Raw genomic sequence first — 19,356 nt, 5'->3', positions numbered from 1 at the left:
TTTTTGTTCTTGTGTACTGTAAAATAAATTCTGATTCTGATTGAAGACTTTTTTGAACCCCCTGCCACACCCGCCTGGAGTCGTTGCTCAGGAAGCATTCCTCAATCTTCTCTCTGTGGTCTGCCTTGGCCTCCCGGATGCGTCCTAACTATTCCCACCATAGTTGGGGTAGACCACGCCAACTTCTGGAATATGTAGGGGTGTTTTTTTTTTTTTCTTCTCAAACACAAACACAATCACTGACACTAAGAATAGGCGCGCGTTCCAGGGCCAACAGGACAATGAGAGCCGCGCCCGGCCGCTTGCGGCCGTGCCCGCGGCGAACATTGACCGTTGGCCCGCGGCACACTCAGCGCCGCCGAGTTGCATACAGAGATGGGTAACCTATATCTAATCGTGCACCCCGTGTTACGTCTAAAGCTAAAATCCAATGGGGTTGCGGAACGACCTGCGGGGCGGAAGAACAAGATACAGAGAACACCCCTACATATTCCAGAAGTTGGCGTGGCGTGGGCGTGGTGTGGGCGTGGTCTACCCCAACTACGGTGGGAATCGTTAGGACGCCTCCCGGATGCCACGGTTTAGGTTAGCCCTGGTGGTGTTGTACAGCAGTTTGTCCTTCGCTGAGAAGGCGTTGTTCAGTTGTCGGACCTTCTCAGTCATCCATGGCTTCGTGTTGGGGTAGACCCGGACACGTTTGTCCACGGTGGCTGAATTGGTGCAGTTCACTATGTGGTTCAGAACCGACGACGTGAACTGTTCCAGGTCCTCATGCTCATATTCCTGCCATGAGGTGTCATTCAGGCAGATCTGCAGTGGAGCGGACCCTGCTGGCCAGGTTCTGACAGTCTTAGTGGTGATGGGAGCACTTTTCCTCATGGGAGTGTAGGCTGGTATCAGGAGGATGGACACGTGGTCAGACATGCCTAGATGAGCTAGCGGTCTAGCTTTGTAAGCAAGCTTGATGTTGGTGTATACCTTGTCCAGTGTGTTATCTCCTCTTGTTGCACATTTAACATGCTGATAAAACTTGGGTAGTACTACCTTCAGGTCAGCATGATTAAAATCCCCTGCGATGATGTGCACTGCTTGAGGATCTGTGCTCTGTCCACCACTGATGACGTCATGTAGCCGGGCTAATGCTAAGCTAGCATCCGCGCTTGGTGCAATGTAAACAGCTGTTATGTACACTGCGTTGAATTCCCTCGGGAGGTATGTGGGTCGGCATTTAACAGTCAAGTATTCCAGGTCTGGGGAGCAGTGGCTACTCACAGTTTTTGTGTTTAAGCACCAGCTGTCCTTCGTAGATATAACCAGGCCGCCCCCGCGCTTTTTCTCGCTAAGCTCCGTCTTGTCCGCTCGGTGTAGCGAGCGGCCTTGTAGCGCGACCGCAGAGTCGACAATGGAAGCGCTGAGCCAGGTGAGAATAATCTGTGAGAATAATCACACAGCTATCCCCCACGGTGTTGTTGGTAGCTACCTGCAGTCTCAGTTCGTACATCTTGTTAGCTAGGGATCTTACGTTAGAGAGGAATATACTCGGCAAAGCTGGCTTGTCCGGGCTCCTCCTCAGCCTCGCTAGCAGGCCTCCCCTGCGGCCCCGGCGTTGCTTGCGGTCCCTACGCCGACGTTTGCGCCTCAGGGTCGGGACTGTGTACCAGTTTTTCCCCGGTGATCGGGCAATATCGTCAGGAATCCTTTGTTGTTTCAGGAACTCCGCTGTAAGTCGTGCCTGCTGTAGGTACTATTTACACAACAGTTCCCTATAAGTACTGAAATAAAAATGTACATACAAATGTACATAAAAGCCCTAAAAAGCACCGATGGTAGGAGCGCTCCCAGCCTCGCATGTGAACGCGCCGCCATCTTGGAACCTTCATATTTGGTAATACCTTGCTAGGTAATAATGTTAGTTATAGCTATCTGACCCAGTGACTAACACTGACAGATATTGATAGTTGACAGCTGTCAATCTAGAGGGGGAGTGGTTGGGGGTGGGGTTAACCAGGTGTTGTTACCACCCATTACCTGGCTGTGTGAAGAAAGAACAAACTCTTTGAAGGGCATTTTCTCTTCTTAGTGATTTCAGGGTTAACAACTTTCAAATACTCATGTCGTCTTGAATTTGTTTCCGTATGCATCATTTGAAAGCTTACAATCTGTAGTTTAAGCACATGTAAAAAACAGAAAAATGATTTTGCCTACAGGTAGCTCTTTTCACTGTCTGTTGCCACATATATGTCTCCAACATCAAATACAAATATTTGATCACTCTCAACAATCCAGCTAAAATAGTGTTTACTAGTCTTTACTAGTCTCTTATGGAGATTCCAATACAATTCTGCTACGTTTGTCCCCAGACAGTTTGTTCATATTTTCATTGTCATGGCTCTTTGGTTGTGATGTGTTTGTTCAGCAGATTCTCCATGCATGACTGGCACAGCACTCTGACACTCACCTCTACGATCTCTCCAAAGGAAATGACGGTACCATTGGGCGTGGTCTCCGACATGGGAGGGGACCTGAAGGGGGGGAGACCCTGCGACGTCTTTCCAGTGATAGTGAAGACGTGAGAGCCGAACGCATCCCAGGAGAACGCCACACAGGACGCCGCCACCACCACCAGAGCGTTACGCCCTGGAGCGTCACAGAGAGGAAGGGGGTCATGAAACCATTCTATTCAGTATGGAACTAAACTCCATCACAAAGGACATAGTGGAGGGTAGACCAATGTACATGCTGTTAGCATTCCTCTTGTTCTCAGATGTCTAGCAGTGTTCTTTTTACCTGCCTTTCTGTTCAAACACTAAATTCATGTTTATCATCGGTTTTTATGAACATGACACCTAACATTTAAACCTCTTTACCATTAATGTTTTCTTAAAATAGACCACATACCCTCCCACAAAACTACACACAGGACCGTTAGAATCAACATTCATGAGGTGTTGGGTGTAGTGGTGGGTGTCTTGCAGACTTTACTCGTAGCTGCCATAAAAGGCATAAAACTGGCTGAAATTGAAAATTGGCTGAAACCCACCAACATATACAACTTGGTTACTTGAAGTTGGGAATTATATGGAATGGAGGAGATTACACACAATTTACGGTTACAAAGAAATACAAGGAATGAGAATATTAACAGCATGACTGTGGATAGGTGAATAACCCTATGTATGCAGTGTTTCCTCCAGGATTTTTCACATTAGTGGCGGAGCGGTTGTCTTTCGCATAAAACGCGCACTGGCGCTCAAAACAAAGACGTAGTTTCACCAGAAACTAGAGGGTGGCAACAATTATAATTTCTTAAATAGCGGTTAAGTCATTAAAGCCGAGCAGGTGATTTTATATAGAAGGTGATCAAATACCAATATATCCTACAGCTGCAGCGGAACATGCGGAACGCGCATTACACACACACACACAGAAAGATCAATACGAAGTAGGCCTACATGAGAGTACACGCACAAAACCGGCTAACGTTACTCATTAACTGTTTACACAAGTAAAATCACAGTGTGACAGTCAGATGGAGCATTCGGTAAACAACAACAGCAAGGTAATGCTATCAGTTGAGTTAAAGAAAACCAACTCTTACCTTTGAGGACACCAACATGAGACCTGCTTACCCGTACCTCCGCCGTTCTGTTCGTGGTGATTTTAGAGGCAATAGATTATTTTTGCCCCGCGCTTATTGCTATGAATAGTTCGAAGCTAGGTGCTTGCACGTTAGGTGCGAGAATGCTCGGTTAACCCATTAGCGGGAACATTATTTGTTTCACAAAATAGGCTGATTTAATTGACCATGAACATCAGAGACATACATTACGAATGTTCATTTAAAATACTCTATACTGAGCACTGGTATAAGAACATGAACCAAAGAACAGCAGTAAATGCAATAACCCACAGTCGTCGCTGATGATGTTGCATTTTCGATTAGGATACAGGATTAAAGGCACCGGCGACGGGCTAAAAGAGAAATCCAAATGTCCCGCTAAATTCGGACCAATCACAAAACTGTTTTGAAAGCGCCTCGCCTCGCGCCGCGCGCCTGTTGAGAGCGATTCAGTCTCGATTGCAGTGCGAACACAAACGACGAGGTTAATTGCAACATTGTAACATATTGTAAATAACTACGCCCTAAATCGTAACAAAATGTTGGTCTGGAAGCGGCCTAAATCTAGCTTCAATCTGCTTTTTTTCTGTTCTCCGGTCATAATAACTCGCTGCCTTTCTGCGCAGCCTGAATCAAAGTGGACTGTCTGAATCAATTAGTGGCGGAGGAAATTCATTCGTGGCGGCCCGCCACGAATAAATGCATATAGAGGAAACACTGGTATGTATGTACATACATATATACATAGTATATATATACATACATACATACGTAGTATATATATATATACTACACTACGTATGTATGTATGTATATAAGTATATATGTATGCATGTATGTATATTCAGTTTTTAGATTCCTTTGTTATGTCTTGTTTCATTATTATTATTATTATTATTATTATTATTATTATTATTATTATTATTATTATTATTATTTATTTCATTTTATTATGTGTCCCATATATGTCAAGAAATAACCGATTGTGTGAAAATTAAAAATAATAAAAACTGTATATAGTTCATTGTAGTCCAAGGGCCAATCCCAATTCACCCCTACGGCTTCGTTTTCACCCCTACGGCTTCGTTTTGCGCGTTCACGTTTAGGGGTAGGGCTATCCCAATTCATATTTCATCGAGCCATGGCTTCATTTCGAGGCCTAACTATGGCTTCATTTCGAGCAATTCCAGGACCAGACTAGCTTCGAAGCCATAGGGGTACGCTACCCCTTGATTCCAGGATGCATTGCGAATCATCTACAGAAATGTTATGTCGCTCTATTCAATGCGGAAATGTCATTTTACTTTCTCTGTAATTACTTATTAATAAAGATTTGAAAAATTATGATAACCATCTTATTATCTTAGTTTAATGTCATTACAATGCATTATAGACCTTTTATTTATAACAAGCATAACCAAAAAAAAATCGCTTTTATGTCGGTGCTGTGTCTAACGTTACAGTAACGCAACGCTGCATGACAGTCGAGCATTTCAGAGATGTACAATCATAAATCAATTATTACCTGTGGCGTTTGACAGCGGATGATGGTACACATGATGCGCATTTTGACCTATTTCCATGTAGCGGCACCCACAATCTAATCCGAGCAGTTGTTATTAGGTAATATTATTAATGGGTTGTATCATTCATTTAAATGCATTATAGACCTTTTCTTTATAACAAGCACAACAACAACAAAACGTTATTATGCCGATGTGCTGTGTGTCTAACGTTACAAGCTGATTTGTGCATGACAGCCGCGCATTGACATATTTCCATGTCTGATGTCTAATGTCTAATGTCTGGTGTACTAATGTCATTTCAATGCATTATAGACCTTTTCTTTACAACAAGCATAACCAAAAAATCGCTGTTATGCCGAGGTGCCTATGCGTGTGCCTATGCTTAACATAGAAAGTTCCACAGTCCAGCGCGCTCGGGTTTAACAGTAGAGGACTGGTAGCCTACCTGATCACTTCCATTAGACTGTCAAAGCAAGACACCGGAGCACTCATATCTGCGTGTTTGTCACAGGGTGACAGTCCCTGATCCTCTGCCCGGCGTCAGTCCAATGGAATCGTCAAGCACAGCCTTCCCCATAGAAATACATCGGTGCGCGTTTACAGAGATGTACAATCATGTTTATTTCGAAATAAATTGTGGTGTTTGACAGCGGATGATGGTTGAAAAACAACATACTTTACATATTTAATGTAAAGTTATCTATCTAAAGTTATCTATCCACAGGCTGATATGTGCATGATAGGCACGAATCCCCCCCCCCCCTCGGTGGTATATGACGCTATCTGTATTGCGGCACTTATTATACCAAAACAACTCGCAATCTAATCCGAGCAGTTGTTATTATGTAATATTATCGATGGATGTGCCATTTTTGATGGAGGGCAGTGAGCAGGAGACTCATCAAGGACATAGTTAATTAATGCAGTGGACAGCGGCTGTTTCTCCAGCGTTCCTGTCACTTCTGATTTCGGAACGTCATAAAATTAAATCTGTAAGTCATGCATTTTTCCATGTTTCCCATTGATGGTATATGACGCCGTAAATGTAACTAAAGTTCAGCCGCGAAGTTGTTGCACTGTTGTCCTAAATCAGTGCAGACTGGCAGGGTAGGTTTCATACAGGTTAGAGCGCCGTTATTCTGTCATGGTCTGATAATGAAGCATTGTTCTTTTTTATTTGATGACTTGTTTGATCGATTGATAGCGTAAAAGTGAAGTTGTGAATGAGTCGCGAGCGTCAATGGTTTTCTAGATAATACTGATGACGTATCAGTTTTGAAGGGTTGTCCCATTTCATAGGGGTAGATTTCAACCCCGACGGCTTGTGGCCCTGTTCGAAGGCCTTGGCTCGAAATCGAGTCACACTCGAAAACGAGCCACACTCGAAAACGAGCCATAGGGGTAGAAAAGGGAATCGGGATTGGGCCCAAATGTGTAAATTAAACTAGTGTAACATATATGGGTACAGTTTCTTATACATTTTGTTTTGGATTAACTAGCTTTTGGTTCAAGTTCAAGTTTCTCAATTGTTGGTCCAAGTCAAAACTTGAAAAACAATAAGGTAATTTAGAGACTAGACACATACAGTGTGCTCCAAACATTTGGGCACCCCTAGTCAAAATGCCTTTTACAAATTACAACCGATAAATGGTACAAATTTAAACATGACACATTTCATCACATTTTAATCACATCTTTTACTTTTTTGTTTCAAAATAAGAAAACAAGGAAAAAGGCCTTGTGCAAACGTTTGGAAACCCTGTCAGCTAGTACTTTGTAACTCCTCCTCCAACTATAACAGCTTGCAAACACTTCCTGTATGTAGCCAGCTAAGAGTCTTTCAATTCTTGTTTTTGGAATTTATTATTCTTTCTGGCAAGAACACCTCTAGCTCAGAAATATTCTTCAGCCTGAAGAATATCATGCACGGCATGTTTGAGATCTCTCCACAGATTTTCAATAATACTCATGTCTGGGGACTGTGATGGCCATTCCAAAACCTTCATCCGTCTTTCCTGGAGGTACTTCATGGTTGATTTTGAGGTATGCTTCAGGTCATTGTCTTGCTGGAATACCTAACCTTAAACTTCAATTTCTGGACTGACCTTCGAACATTAGCCTCTAGAATGTCTTGATATTTGGTGGAATCCATTCTTCCTTCCACCTGCACAATATTGCCTGTGCCCCCAGCTGTTACACAACCCCAAAGCATAATGGATCCACCTCCATGCTTAACAGTTGGCAAGGTGTTCTTCTCTACAAATGCTTCACCCTTTTTTCTCCAAACATACCTTCTTTGGTTTGGGCCAAAAAGTTCCATTTTGGTTTCGTCAGTCCAACGCACATTGTTCCAATAGGCTTCAGGTTTCTCAATGTTTTTGTGGGGAGCATGGCGCGTTCTGGCCTGCAGAGGGAGCCAGACTGTCGTTAGGGGGGGATGACGAGCTGATTGCGGACAGGTGTCAGTGATCAGACTCGTTATCCTACTGGTCTATTTAACCTGTGTGTGTTTGTTCCCCCGGGAGAGTAAAGGAGGCGGTGAAAACCGAGCGAGAGAGCGGACGACACAGGGAGAGCCTGTGAGACCGAGAGAGAGAGAGAGAGCTGTGGCGAGGACCAACGAGATCCCGAAAGGGGGTGTGGTGCCGAGAGCCAGGTGGCTGAACAAGTCCCGAAAGGGGAAGCAGCGGAGAGAGCGAGAGAGCTCTGCCGAGGAGCGAACGGGTCCCGAGAAGGGGGCGTGACGCGGAGAGTCGGGCAGCGGACCGAGTCCCGAAAGGGGACGCAGCGGGCGTGACGGCAGTGACGCTGGACTTATTCTATATTCTTTATTATTTTGAACGACTAGCTCAGAACGTCAGTGACGGGCCGGCGGGGCGCGGCCTGGGGTACGGCCTGGGGTGGAGCCATGGCGGGAGCCACCAACGCCTGCCCCGAGGACGGGGCGGGACACCGGGGGGAGGAATGCACACGGGGGGCTAACCTCCACCCCACAGACGGCCCCACGGACGGTAGAGGAGGGATGCTGGCGATGCGGACAGCCTGGCCACGCCCTGGGATGAAGGTGGGTCAGGTAGTCCGTGTCGTTGGCAGTCCGACCCCTCCCCCGTGTCCAGGACAGGCGTTTCGCATCCCAGTAAGGGTACAGCGCGAGACGCACCAGGCGCTGTTGGATTCTGGTTGCGAACAGACCATGATCCACCAGCGCCTGGTTCGACCCGGGGCATTGTTAGAGGCATCGCGGGTTTTGGTGATGTGTGTGCATGGGGATAGTCATGAGTATCCGGTAGTCACCATCGAAATTCGGTATGGGGGAAAAAGCATAGTGTTCGGGCGGCGGTTAGCTCGCGCCTTGCGCACCCTCTAATTTTGGGTTTAGATTGGGCTGGGTTTCCGCAGGTATTAGGGGAAACTACGGGGGTGCGTGCACGACCGACAGGGAAATGTGAGGCGTGCGCAGTGCTCTGCGCTGATGCGAGGGCGTCCGACGCTGCCAAGGAGCCGGAGGAGGCGGTGGGTCCAGCACCCGCGGATCCGCCGCCTGCGTTCCCTCCAGTGGCCGACTTCCCCCTCGAGCCGTCTCGCGACGTCACTCTACGCTCCACCTATGACCAGGTGATTAATATTGATGGTGTGCTGGTACGGCCAGACACTGTGCGCGCCCACCCGTATTTTGTAGTGATTAGGGACAGACTGTATAGAGTCGTGACACTCGCAGGGACGAGGAAGTGACCCAGTTGTTGGTACCTAGGAGCCGCCGGGAAGCTATATTCCAGGCGGCGAATCATAACCCTATGGCAGGCCACTTAGGATCCGACAAAACACTCAACCGGATAATGGCTCGATTCTATTGGCCGGTGATTCGGGCAGAGGTGCGGCGGTGGTGCGCATCCTGCCGCGAGTGTCAATTAGTCAATCCCCCGGCGGTGCTCAGGGCGCCGTTGTGCCCCCTCCCCCTGGTAGAGGCACCATTCGATCGGATTGAGATGGATATAATCGGGCCATTTGAACGTTGCTCACAGGGCTATCGGTTTGTGTTAGTCCTCATAGACTACGCGACTCGATACCCCGAGGCAATACCGCTTCGTACTATCTCTGCAAAGAGTGTAGCACAGGCGTTATTCCAGGTCATCTCCCGGGTGGGGATCCCGAAAGAGATCCTCACCGACCAAGGCACTAACTTTATGTCACGAACACTTAGGGAACTCTACGGGTTGTTAGACATTAAGGCGGTCCGAACGAGCGTGTATCACCCGGCCACCGACGGGCTGTGTGAGCGGTTCAATCGGACGCTTAAGTCAATGATCCGTAAGTTCATACACGAAGATAGTCGTAATTGGCATAAGTGGTTGGACCCTCTGTTGTTCGCAGTGCGGGAAGTACCCCAGGCTTCCACAGGGTTTTCCCCCTTTGAGCTCCTGTGCGGGCGCAAGCCACGGGCCGTCATAGACCTGATTAAAGAAAGCTGGGAGGAAGGGTCTAGTGACAGTAAAAATGAAATTCAATACGTTCTGGACCTACGAGCAAAGCTCCACTCACTGTGGGTTACGTCACGGGAGCATTTGCTCGAGGCCCAGGAGCGTCAAAAACGGCTGTACGACAGAGAGACTTGCCTACGCAATTTCGCACCAAGAGACAAAGTCCTCGTACTGTTGCCCACGTCTAGTTCTAAAGTAGCCAGGGTCGTTCGCGGTCACACGGCGAATTGGGGATGTAGACTACGAGGTAGTGCGGTCGGATAGAGGGGATAGCACACAAATATACCACATTAATCTCCCAAAAAAATGGAACGACGTGGTCCCTGTTTCCCTGGTGACGCTACTTCCCGAGAAAGATGAGTTCGGGCCGGAGGTCCCAAAAACGAGTACTAGCGCCCCGGCCTGCTTAGGCGACCATCTCTCGGCGAACCAGCGGGCGGACGTTGATCAATTGCAACATAGGTTCGCGGATGTGTTCTCCCCTATACCCGGTCGTACTCGCCTCATAGAGCATCATATAGTTACGCAACCGGGTGTTACGGTACGTACGCGGCCATACAGGCTGCCGGCTCACAAACGAGATGTGGTGAGCTGGGAATTAGACTCTATGCTAAAACTGGGCGTGGTCGAGGAGTCGCACAGCGACTGGTGCAGCCCCATCGTGCTGGTGGCAAAGCGCGATGGGTCTGTACGTTTCTGTGTTGACTATAGACGGGTGAACTCTCTGTCAAAGTTCGATGCCTACCCTATGCCCCGGATCGACGAGCTCCTGGACCGGCTTGGCACGGCTAAATATTACACGACATTGGATTAAACGAAGGGATACTGGCAGATACCATTATCGCCGGTATCCCGGGAAAAAACAGCATTCTCTACCCCGCGGGGTTTATTCCAGTTCACCGCGCTTCCGTTCGGGTTGTTTGGGGCCCCGGCCACGTTTCAGCGGCTGATGGACCGTATTCTGCGGCCGCACTCTGCGTATGCTGCGGCGTACTTAGATGACATTGTCATCTATGCGGACACCTGGCCACAGCATATGCAGAGGGTGGCTGCGGTACTACAGTCGCTGAGGCAGGCGGGGCTGACGGCTAACCCGGCGAAGTGCGTGATCGGGCGGGGGGAGATCCGGTATCTGGGGTACATCCTGGGCGGTGGGGAGGTGCGACCGCAGGTGGATAAAACCACTGCGATCGCCACTGCCCCGCGGCCCAGGACCCGGAAGGACGTGAGGCGGTTCCTGGGACTGGCCAGCTACTACCAGCAGTTTGTGCCGGGGTTTTCGGAGCTGGCCAGCCCCCTTACCGACCTCAACCGGAAGGGGGCCCCAGGTCCGGTCCAATGGAGTGAGCTGTGCCAAGTAGCATTCAATGGGATTAAGAACGCCCTCTGTGGGGAGACAGTTTTGTATGCTCCTAACTTTAACATTCCTTTTTCTCTGCAGACAGACACGTCGGATAGAGGGCTGGGGGCGGTGCTGACCCAGCAGGTGGAGGGAGCCGACCGTCCGGTGCTGTACCTGAGCCGAAAGCTGTCGGAGCGGGAGGGCAGGTACAGCACGGTGGAGAAGGAGTGTCTGGCCATTCGGTGGGCGGTCGGCGCCCTCCGGTACTACCTGCTGGGGCGCTCGTTCACCCTCTAATCCGACCATGCTCCCCTACAGTGGCTCCACCGCATGAAGGATACCAACGCGAGGCTCACCCGGTGGTACCTCGCGTTGCAACCCTTCAACTTCACGGTGGTTCATAGGCCGGGGGCGCAGATGGTCGTGGCCGACTTCCTCTCCCGTGCAGGGGGGGCGGAGTAGGCTATCGGCCGGTTGTGTCCCCGGCCTCGAACTGGCGGTGGGGGTGTGTGGGGAGCATGGCGCGTTCTGGCCTGCAGAGTGAGCCAGACTGTCATTGGGGGGGGATGACGAGCTGATTGCGGACAGGTGTCAGTGATCAGACTCGTTATCCTACTGGTCTATTTAACCTGTTTGTGTTTGTTCCCCCGGGAGAGTGAAGGAGGCGGTGAAAACCGAGCGAGAGAGCGAATGACACAGGGAGAGCCTGTGAGACCGAGAGAGAGAGAGAGAGCTGTGGCGAGGACCAACGAGATCCCGAAAGGGGGTGTGGTGCCGAGAGCCAGGCGGCTGAACAAGTCCCGAAAGGGGAAGCAGCGGAGAGAGCGAGAGAGCTCTGCAGAGGAGCGAACGGGTCCCGAGAAGGGGGCGTGTCGCGGAGAGTCGGGCAGTGGACCGAGTCCCGAAAGGGGACGCAGCGGGCGTGACGGCAGTGACGGCCGCACGCTGGACTTATTCTTTATTCTTTATTATTTTGAACGACTAGCTCAGAACGTCAGTGACGTTGCTGAGCCGCGCTGTAGCCAAATAAAAACATATTTACAGCTGTTCCTCTGTGTCGACCTCCCTCTGTGCCCAGAGACTCTTACAGTTTTCTTTTGCATACTTCAGACGCTTAATTTTATGTTGAGGTCGTGGGAAATTCTATCTGGAATTTTTCTTGGTCTTCCCGATTTTGCCTTGACTTCAATTTATTTTCCATTTTCTGATGATGTTTCTGACAGTGGAAATAGGTAGTTTGAAACGTTGCAAGAGTTTTTTGTAGCCTTCTTGTTGGTAGAAGTGAACTATCTTGATTCTGACATCCTTAGACAACTGTTTAGAGCAGGGGTCGGCAATAGGCGGCCCGTGGGCCATTGCTGGCCCGTCACCAATAATATTTGGCCCAGCAGATTATTTTGAGAATCCACTTTATTTTTTATTTTTTTTATAAATAATAATATCGGACCGACAGTCCCACATATAGCGCCTATAATGTCCAAATAGAGAATCGAACTCCACCTGAATAATGCTTATTGTACTTTTATCCATGTTGAGAGTGAATGACACAGGGACAGACAATCAGGCAGCAAGGTGCACCGAAGCGCACTGACGCTGAACCCCTCAGAGTGAATCATAAGCAGGTGGACAACGCGTCACGGTGCTGAAATAGCCGACATACCGTGTGTGGTTTGAACAAAATAACACGAGCTCAGTAAGCCATTCAAACGTAATGTTTACGTATATGTGACTGCAACACACATATGAACAGTAACAACGCAAATTCTGTTTAATTTTCTGAAAAACATTGAAAACAAAATCGGCGCAAACAAAAAGCATCTCCCATCGGTCAGTATTTGCTTGATATCTGGTGATATTGACGTCACTTTAATCCACAGGCAGTTCTCAAGGTTTTTATGCATCCATCGATTCCTCTCGTGCGTCTTTATCGCATTCATTGACGAAAAGGACGACTCGCATGTATAGAAAGGGAACATTGTGAGCACGGAAAATGTCTCTCACAACGGCTTTGCATTGATGAAACCAGGTAGGATGAACGTATAGTTCACTGTCCATTCCTCTTTAAATGCCCTGTTTCCACCGTCAACTTTCCTCTTTAGACCTTTGGAGAGTGACATTATGTTTCTCTTGCTAGCAGGTTAAATGTTTGGCTAACTTCACCCGGCACGCAAACAACCAATCCAATAATAATAATGTGACCTTGTCTGGGAGGAGGGGGGAATAATTATCAGAATGAAACTATGTTACCTAATTATTAGAATAAGTTAGGCTACGCTACACCGTCAGTCCACACATTTATTATTTAAAAATATGGAAAAGTGTGAAACTACGTTTCAACGTTGTTGAGAATCAGAACACAAACTCGCTAGTCAAGCCAAAATACTGCAACATAATGGATTGGACAGCTACCTAGTTAACTAGAACACTACTTTACATTGTTAGCAGGTTCACAAAACAAGCTGTGTTAGTTGACTAGCGATGTGTACAGTCGAAAGAAAAGTCAAAGCATTAGAACGTGTCACATTTTTAAACAATCAATTACTTAAATTAGCCTTTGATTATGTTCGGGCCCGCCATCTAGTGGCTCAAAAAATAATTGGCCCGAGGCCAAACCTAATTGCCGACCCCTGGTTTAGAGGAACCCATGGTTTTTAACACCAGACATAACAGCCACCGCTGTCGGATACTTTAGAAGGCACAGAGTTACTTCAATATATATAGTTCAACCCTGGAATTATATTCATCTGACTCATTGAAGCCGAGTAAATCACCATGGTCTGGGCCTTAGTAATCATCTTCAAACAAAGAATAATCCAAAAGGGTTCCCAAACTTTTGCACATGGCCCTTTTCCTTTTTCATTTAAAAGAAATTGCAGAAAGGTGTCATGTTTAACTTTGTAGCATTTAGTGTTCAGGTTTGCTTTCAATCACTTGGAGATTAATTATAATAGACAGTTAAACAGGGGTGCCCACATGTTTGCATCCCACTGTATATAATAGAACACATTTATTTAATTGTATTTAAGATTTTTTTTTGAGTGGGGCAGTCCCACGCATATTTTTTAATTATTATTGATAGAAACAGTAAAGGTTTTTGACAGGAAGGATGGGTGAGAGAGAGAGAAGGGATGACATGCAGGACATGTCCGCGGCCGGAATGAACCGGGAACCAACCTGGTCACTGATTAATGATCTTTTCTGGTACTGACCTGTGGCGACTCCCCACACCAGTCTCCTAGCAACCCTGACACAGGTGGGGGAGTCTCCTGAGGGGGGGCCCAGGGTGGTCTTCATCCACATCAACATCACTAGCAGAGCCATGCAGAGCAGTCCCAGCACCACGTCTCCTATCCTGGGGGAGGGAACGCACACACAAACACACACGCACACACACACACACACACACATACACACACACACAACACACACAACACACACACAACACACACACAACACGCACACACACACACACACAACACGCATGCGCATGCGCACGCACACGCACACGCACACACACACACACACACGCTTTATGAGATCCCTCCCCATCACCCACACCTAAACACAAATCATTTCACAGCAGCTTACTGTACCTGGCCTCTGGGATCTTGTAGAAGGTGTCGTAGACCTCCATGAAAAACCCCTGAGGAACACCCTTCAGCCCCAGAATATTCTAGAGCAAGAAACAGCACAGTAGTAGCTGTATACCTGTGTGTGTGTGTGTGTGTGTGTGTGTGTGTGTGTGTGTGTGTGTGTGTGTGTGTGTATCACCCTCACCTTAAGCTGGCCAACACTTATGGTTACCGCTGCAGCACAGGTGAAGCCCTTGATAACAGGATAGGAGATGAAGTCCAAAAGAAACCCTGTAAAATCATCACCAGACCTATGAGAACCAGACCTGTGATCTAGAATCATCACCATACATATGAGAACCAGAGATGTCCAGTAGAACCAGAGGGTCCAGTAGGTCAGCTCCTGTTGACTTCTTTACATTTAGATTGAATGGAGTTTAATGGAGTATCAATAATCTGAGAGCTGTCTAAAGGAGAATTATGGGCTCAATGTCACTGCAAAGCTCAGGCTGGCAGACAATTGTAACCTCATTCCCCACAATTTTGGGGACACCTGATGAACCTAGCTTATCAAACAAGTCTCTTCCGGAGCCTCAGGCTCAACCTCAAACTCAGAGGCTAACCAACAGATACTTCCCCCAGGCGATCAGGCTCATAAACAAGCCTAATGTAGACAATTGACTATTATCCCCAAGCACACCCCATGTATACAGACTACCTAACCTTAAGCACACAGTCACTTTACTCAATATTACTTACTACTACTCTTACACCTCTTTTTATTTTACTATTTGTACTGCTAATTGTATCCTGTCTTATTGTCATTGTTATTATTTCACGTATGTCTTGTACTATTGTCACTTTATTTATCTTGACTTATCTTGCCTATTGCTTTATTGTCTTGTGCTGCAATGTCAGGAACCAAAGCCTAAGAATTTTGGAGAGAGGGAAGAAGGGAGGGGAGGGGGGGTGCGAGGAGAGAAGAGAGGGAGAAAGAGAGAGACCCAGTGGGGAGAAGAGAGGGAGAGGGAGAGAGGGGGAAAGAGAGAGGGAGAAAGAGAGAGGCCCAGTGTTCTGTTCATTCACGGGTCAGGACTTATGACTGTTCATGGGACTGACACAACGCTCGCCATCGCTGGGGGGCTTACAGGCCTGACAACGACTGAAGCCATGTGATACAGCCAGACAGACCTCTCTTACACTTGTGTAATGTGACGTAACAATAAAACTTGAACTTGAACACACTTTCAGTACTGTCAATATGGCCTGGAACCCCTTCTCAAATCAGCCCCCCCCCCTCCACAACACACACCTTCCCTCCATCCCCCTCTCACCCAGTCGTAGGAGGGCCATGGACAGCTGGATGGCTCCACAGAGCAGACTGAGGATGACAGCTCGTGCTGGGTCCTGCCTCACGTAGGAGGCACACAGCAGGGACATGATGGCAGTGGGACCCAGGGTCACATCCTTGGAGGTCCCAAAGAGGGTGTAGATGAAGCCCCCCATGAAGGCAGAGTACAGGCCGTACTGTGTGGAGGGAGAGAGGGGGTGGATGGTGTGAAGGTGGAAAAGTAGGAGAGATGCACCACCACTAGCTGCCTAAACCAGCAGTAAGGTTTTGCAGTAAACATGAGGTCAAGTTGATCAGTATCTGTAACTATCTATCTATGGTAGCCTACCTACCAATATGACATGGACAGAATCATGCTGAGGCTGAGCGGGTGGCTCCCTCCCGCCCCTAGGTGCGGAAACGTGACCATAGCTCGGCCTACGAAGGACTGATCGACTAGGGGTCACGATATCTACGTGTTCAGGAGACTCGGGTGCGTAAAAAACCCTCTGGGCTCATGTCTCTATAACCCCCACAGCCCGACCTACGAGCGAATCATGCGAAGGGGAGCAAGATATGGCAGGGGACTTTTTTGGGCAAAACTCCTGAGGTGATAACCAAACCAAAGATGCCAAACCAAACTAAAGCTGCCAAACCAAAAGGTCTATCATATCAAAACATAATCTAGGGATGTATAGGAATCTAGAATTTGCCCACCCAGATGGTAATGAAAAATGGTTTGGCCCAAGGACTATATAGCGTATGTGGAACTAGCCATCAACATTTGATAGGTTACTGAAACCACTATACAGTGGGGGAAATCCCCGCCAATTTTGTAAGTTTGCCCACTAATGGTAGGTTTATTTTAACAGTGAGAGACTGAATATCAACCAAGTGGTCACCAGGTTTGCGCACATCTCAGGAGGGATTTTGGTCCAGTCCTCTTTGCAGATCCTCTCCAAATCCTTAAGGTTTCCAGGTTGTCGCTTGGCAACTCGAACTTTCAGCTCCCTCTACAGATTTTCTATAGGATTAAGGTCCGGAGACTGACTAGGCCCTTCATGACCTTAATGTGCTTCTTCTTCAGCCACTCCTTTGTTGCATTGGCCGTATGCTTTGGGTCATTGTCGTGCTGGAAGACACATTCGGCCCATTTTCAGTGTCCTAGCTGAGGGAAGGAGGTTCTTGCCGTAAATTAAAACAGTACATGGCCCCGTCCATCGTCCCCTCGATGCGGTGAAGTCGTCGTGTAACCTTAGCAGAGAAACAGCCCCAAAGCATAATGTTTCCACCTCCATGCTTGACAGTGGAGATGATGTTCGTGGGCAGCCTTGAAAGCTCCTCGTGTGTAGTTCTGGGTTGATCCCTCATATTTCTCATGATCACCGATACCCCATGAGGCCAGATCTTGCATGGAGCTCCAGACCGAGGGCGATTAATGGTTATTTTGTCTTTCTTCCATTTTCAAATAATCGCACCAACAGTTGTCTCCTTCTCACCAAGCTGCTTGCCGATGGTCTTGTAGCCCATTCCAGCCTTGTGCAGGTCTACAATCTTGTCCATGATGGAGGGGTTGGAATCTGATTGATTGATTCTGTGGACAGGTGTCTTTAATACGAAAATCCCTCCTGAGATGTGTGCAAACCTGGTGACCAACTACAAGAAACGTCTGACCTCTGTGCTTGCCAACAAGGGAAATCTCGCGTGATCAGGGTAGTAAGTACCCTGACTGACCTGTACGAGGCAGCCATGTGCGACAGGGCAAATAAAGTTCTGAAGAACGAAAAAAAGAAGACGCGTCAGTCAGCTCGCTTCTTAATTGGATACATTCCATTCCACGTCACAATCAGACTCGCGAGTTGTCAGTTTCGCCCACACACAAGAGGACCTTTGATCGTAAATATTGAACATGTTTAATATTTACGATTGCCGGCCCGACCATTTTCCGAGCAGATTGTTGGGAGAAATTTACTCTTAACACACCTCACACCACAGGATAATCTTGGAGGATAATCTTTAGAGCCATCCGATAATCGGTCCTTGGTCGGAAGGGGGGAAATCGGGCCAAAATCGGTTGTTTTGCTAGGGGATCAAATACTTATTTCCCTCGATCAAATGCAAATCAATTTATAACTTTCATACAATGTGTTTTTCAGGATTTTTTTGTTGACATTCTGTCTGTCACTGTTCTAATAAACCTACCATTACAATTATAGACTGTTCATTTCTTTGTCAGTGGGCAAACTTACAAAATCGGCAGGGGATCAAATACATATTTCCCCCACTGTATGTGCTAAACCCTAACCCTATTTATTATAAAATATTTCTAGCAATACAATGAGTAACCTTGACTGAGACATGATGACTTGAGTTGGCTCCCTATTTAACAACCAGAACTGTGCTGAAAAAAACACAATGCGAAACATCTGTCTCAGCACAGTATTCGCTAAATACCGAACTCCACCCAGCCCACTCACTCACATATCAAACCCTGCTAAAGATGGGTCGATGATTTGAGCATATCCATGATATAGTTCTATTATAGAAAACAGTAAACGTTATGTTAACGATACTATCGTATATTGTGAATTTTGTTGGTCTCATTGTCTAAAGTAATATCATGAATAAGACCATTTTGAAATTGCCGAACCCTTAAACACAACAACCACCAGAACTCACCTGTACAGGGAGGCCGGCCACCTCGGCGTAAGCCAGCGCTTGAGGTACAGTTGTCAGCCCAACAGTGAACCCGGCGACCAGGTCCATCTGGAGCCAGTAGAGCCTGTACCTGGGGAGCCAGGTGAGGATGGGCAGCCAGGAGCGGAGGGTACGGTAGGAGCAACAGGAGCCCAGTCTCTCCCTCACCGAGGCTCCCCCGAGCAGGGGGGGGTCCACCAGGGGCTCCATAATGGGAGAGACTAGAAGGGACCCGTGCACACACACACACGTCTCTCCTTTTCTTTTACAAAACCTTTCCTCTCATCTCAGCTGAAGTCAGGCCAGGGAAGGTTGTTGTGGTTGTTTATGTTGGTCAGGCCAGGGAGGGTTGTTGTGGTTGTTTGTGTTGGTCAGGCCAGGGAGGGTTGTTGTGTTGTTTGTGTTGGTCAGGCCAGGGAGGGTTGTTGTGTTGTTTGTGTTGGTCAGGCCAGGGAGGGTTGATGTGGTTGTTTGTGTTGGTCAGGCCAGGGAGGGTTGTTGTGTTGTTTGTGTTGGTCAGGCCAGGGAGGGTTGTTGTGTTGTTTGTGTTGGTCAGGCCAGGGAGGGTTGATGTGGTTGTTTGTGTTGGTCAGGCCAGGGAGGGTTGTTGTGGTTGTTTGTGTTGGTCGGGCCAGGGAGGGTTGTTGTGGTTGTTTGTGTTGGTCAGGCCAGGGAGGGTTGTTGTGTTGTTTGTGTTGGTCAGGCCAGGGAGGGTTGATGTGGTTGTTTGTGTTGGTCAGGCCAGGGAGGGTTGTTGTGGTTGTTTGTGTTGGTCGGGCCAGGGAGGGTTGT

General features: G+C 47.8%; 1 protein-coding gene across 1 annotated transcript in view; it reads right to left on the bottom strand.

The window, feature by feature from the left end:
- Positions 1-18,876, bottom strand: part of slc26a11 (solute carrier family 26 member 11) — a 46,314-nt gene extending 27,438 nt beyond the window's left edge. Inside the window, exons 1-6 of the mRNA XM_080524402.1 lie at positions 18,547-18,876; positions 15,872-16,064; positions 14,743-14,828; positions 14,559-14,638; positions 14,175-14,317; positions 2,459-2,637 (exon numbers count right to left, since the gene is read on the bottom strand). Coding sequence (XP_080380528.1) covers positions 2,459-2,637; positions 14,175-14,317; positions 14,559-14,638; positions 14,743-14,828; positions 15,872-16,064; positions 18,547-18,774 — 909 coding nt within the window. The 5' untranslated portion in view covers positions 18,775-18,876. The remainder of the gene's footprint in view (positions 1-2,458; positions 2,638-14,174; positions 14,318-14,558; positions 14,639-14,742; positions 14,829-15,871; positions 16,065-18,546) is intronic.
- Between the last annotated feature and the right edge of the window lie 480 nt (positions 18,877-19,356).

Source organism: Nansenia antarctica (genome assembly GCF_963989245.1).
Source record: "Nansenia antarctica genome assembly, chromosome: 2".
NCBI lineage: Eukaryota > Metazoa > Chordata > Actinopteri > Argentiniformes > Microstomatidae > Nansenia > Nansenia antarctica.
This window is presented reverse-complemented; position numbering and strand designations above follow the sequence as displayed.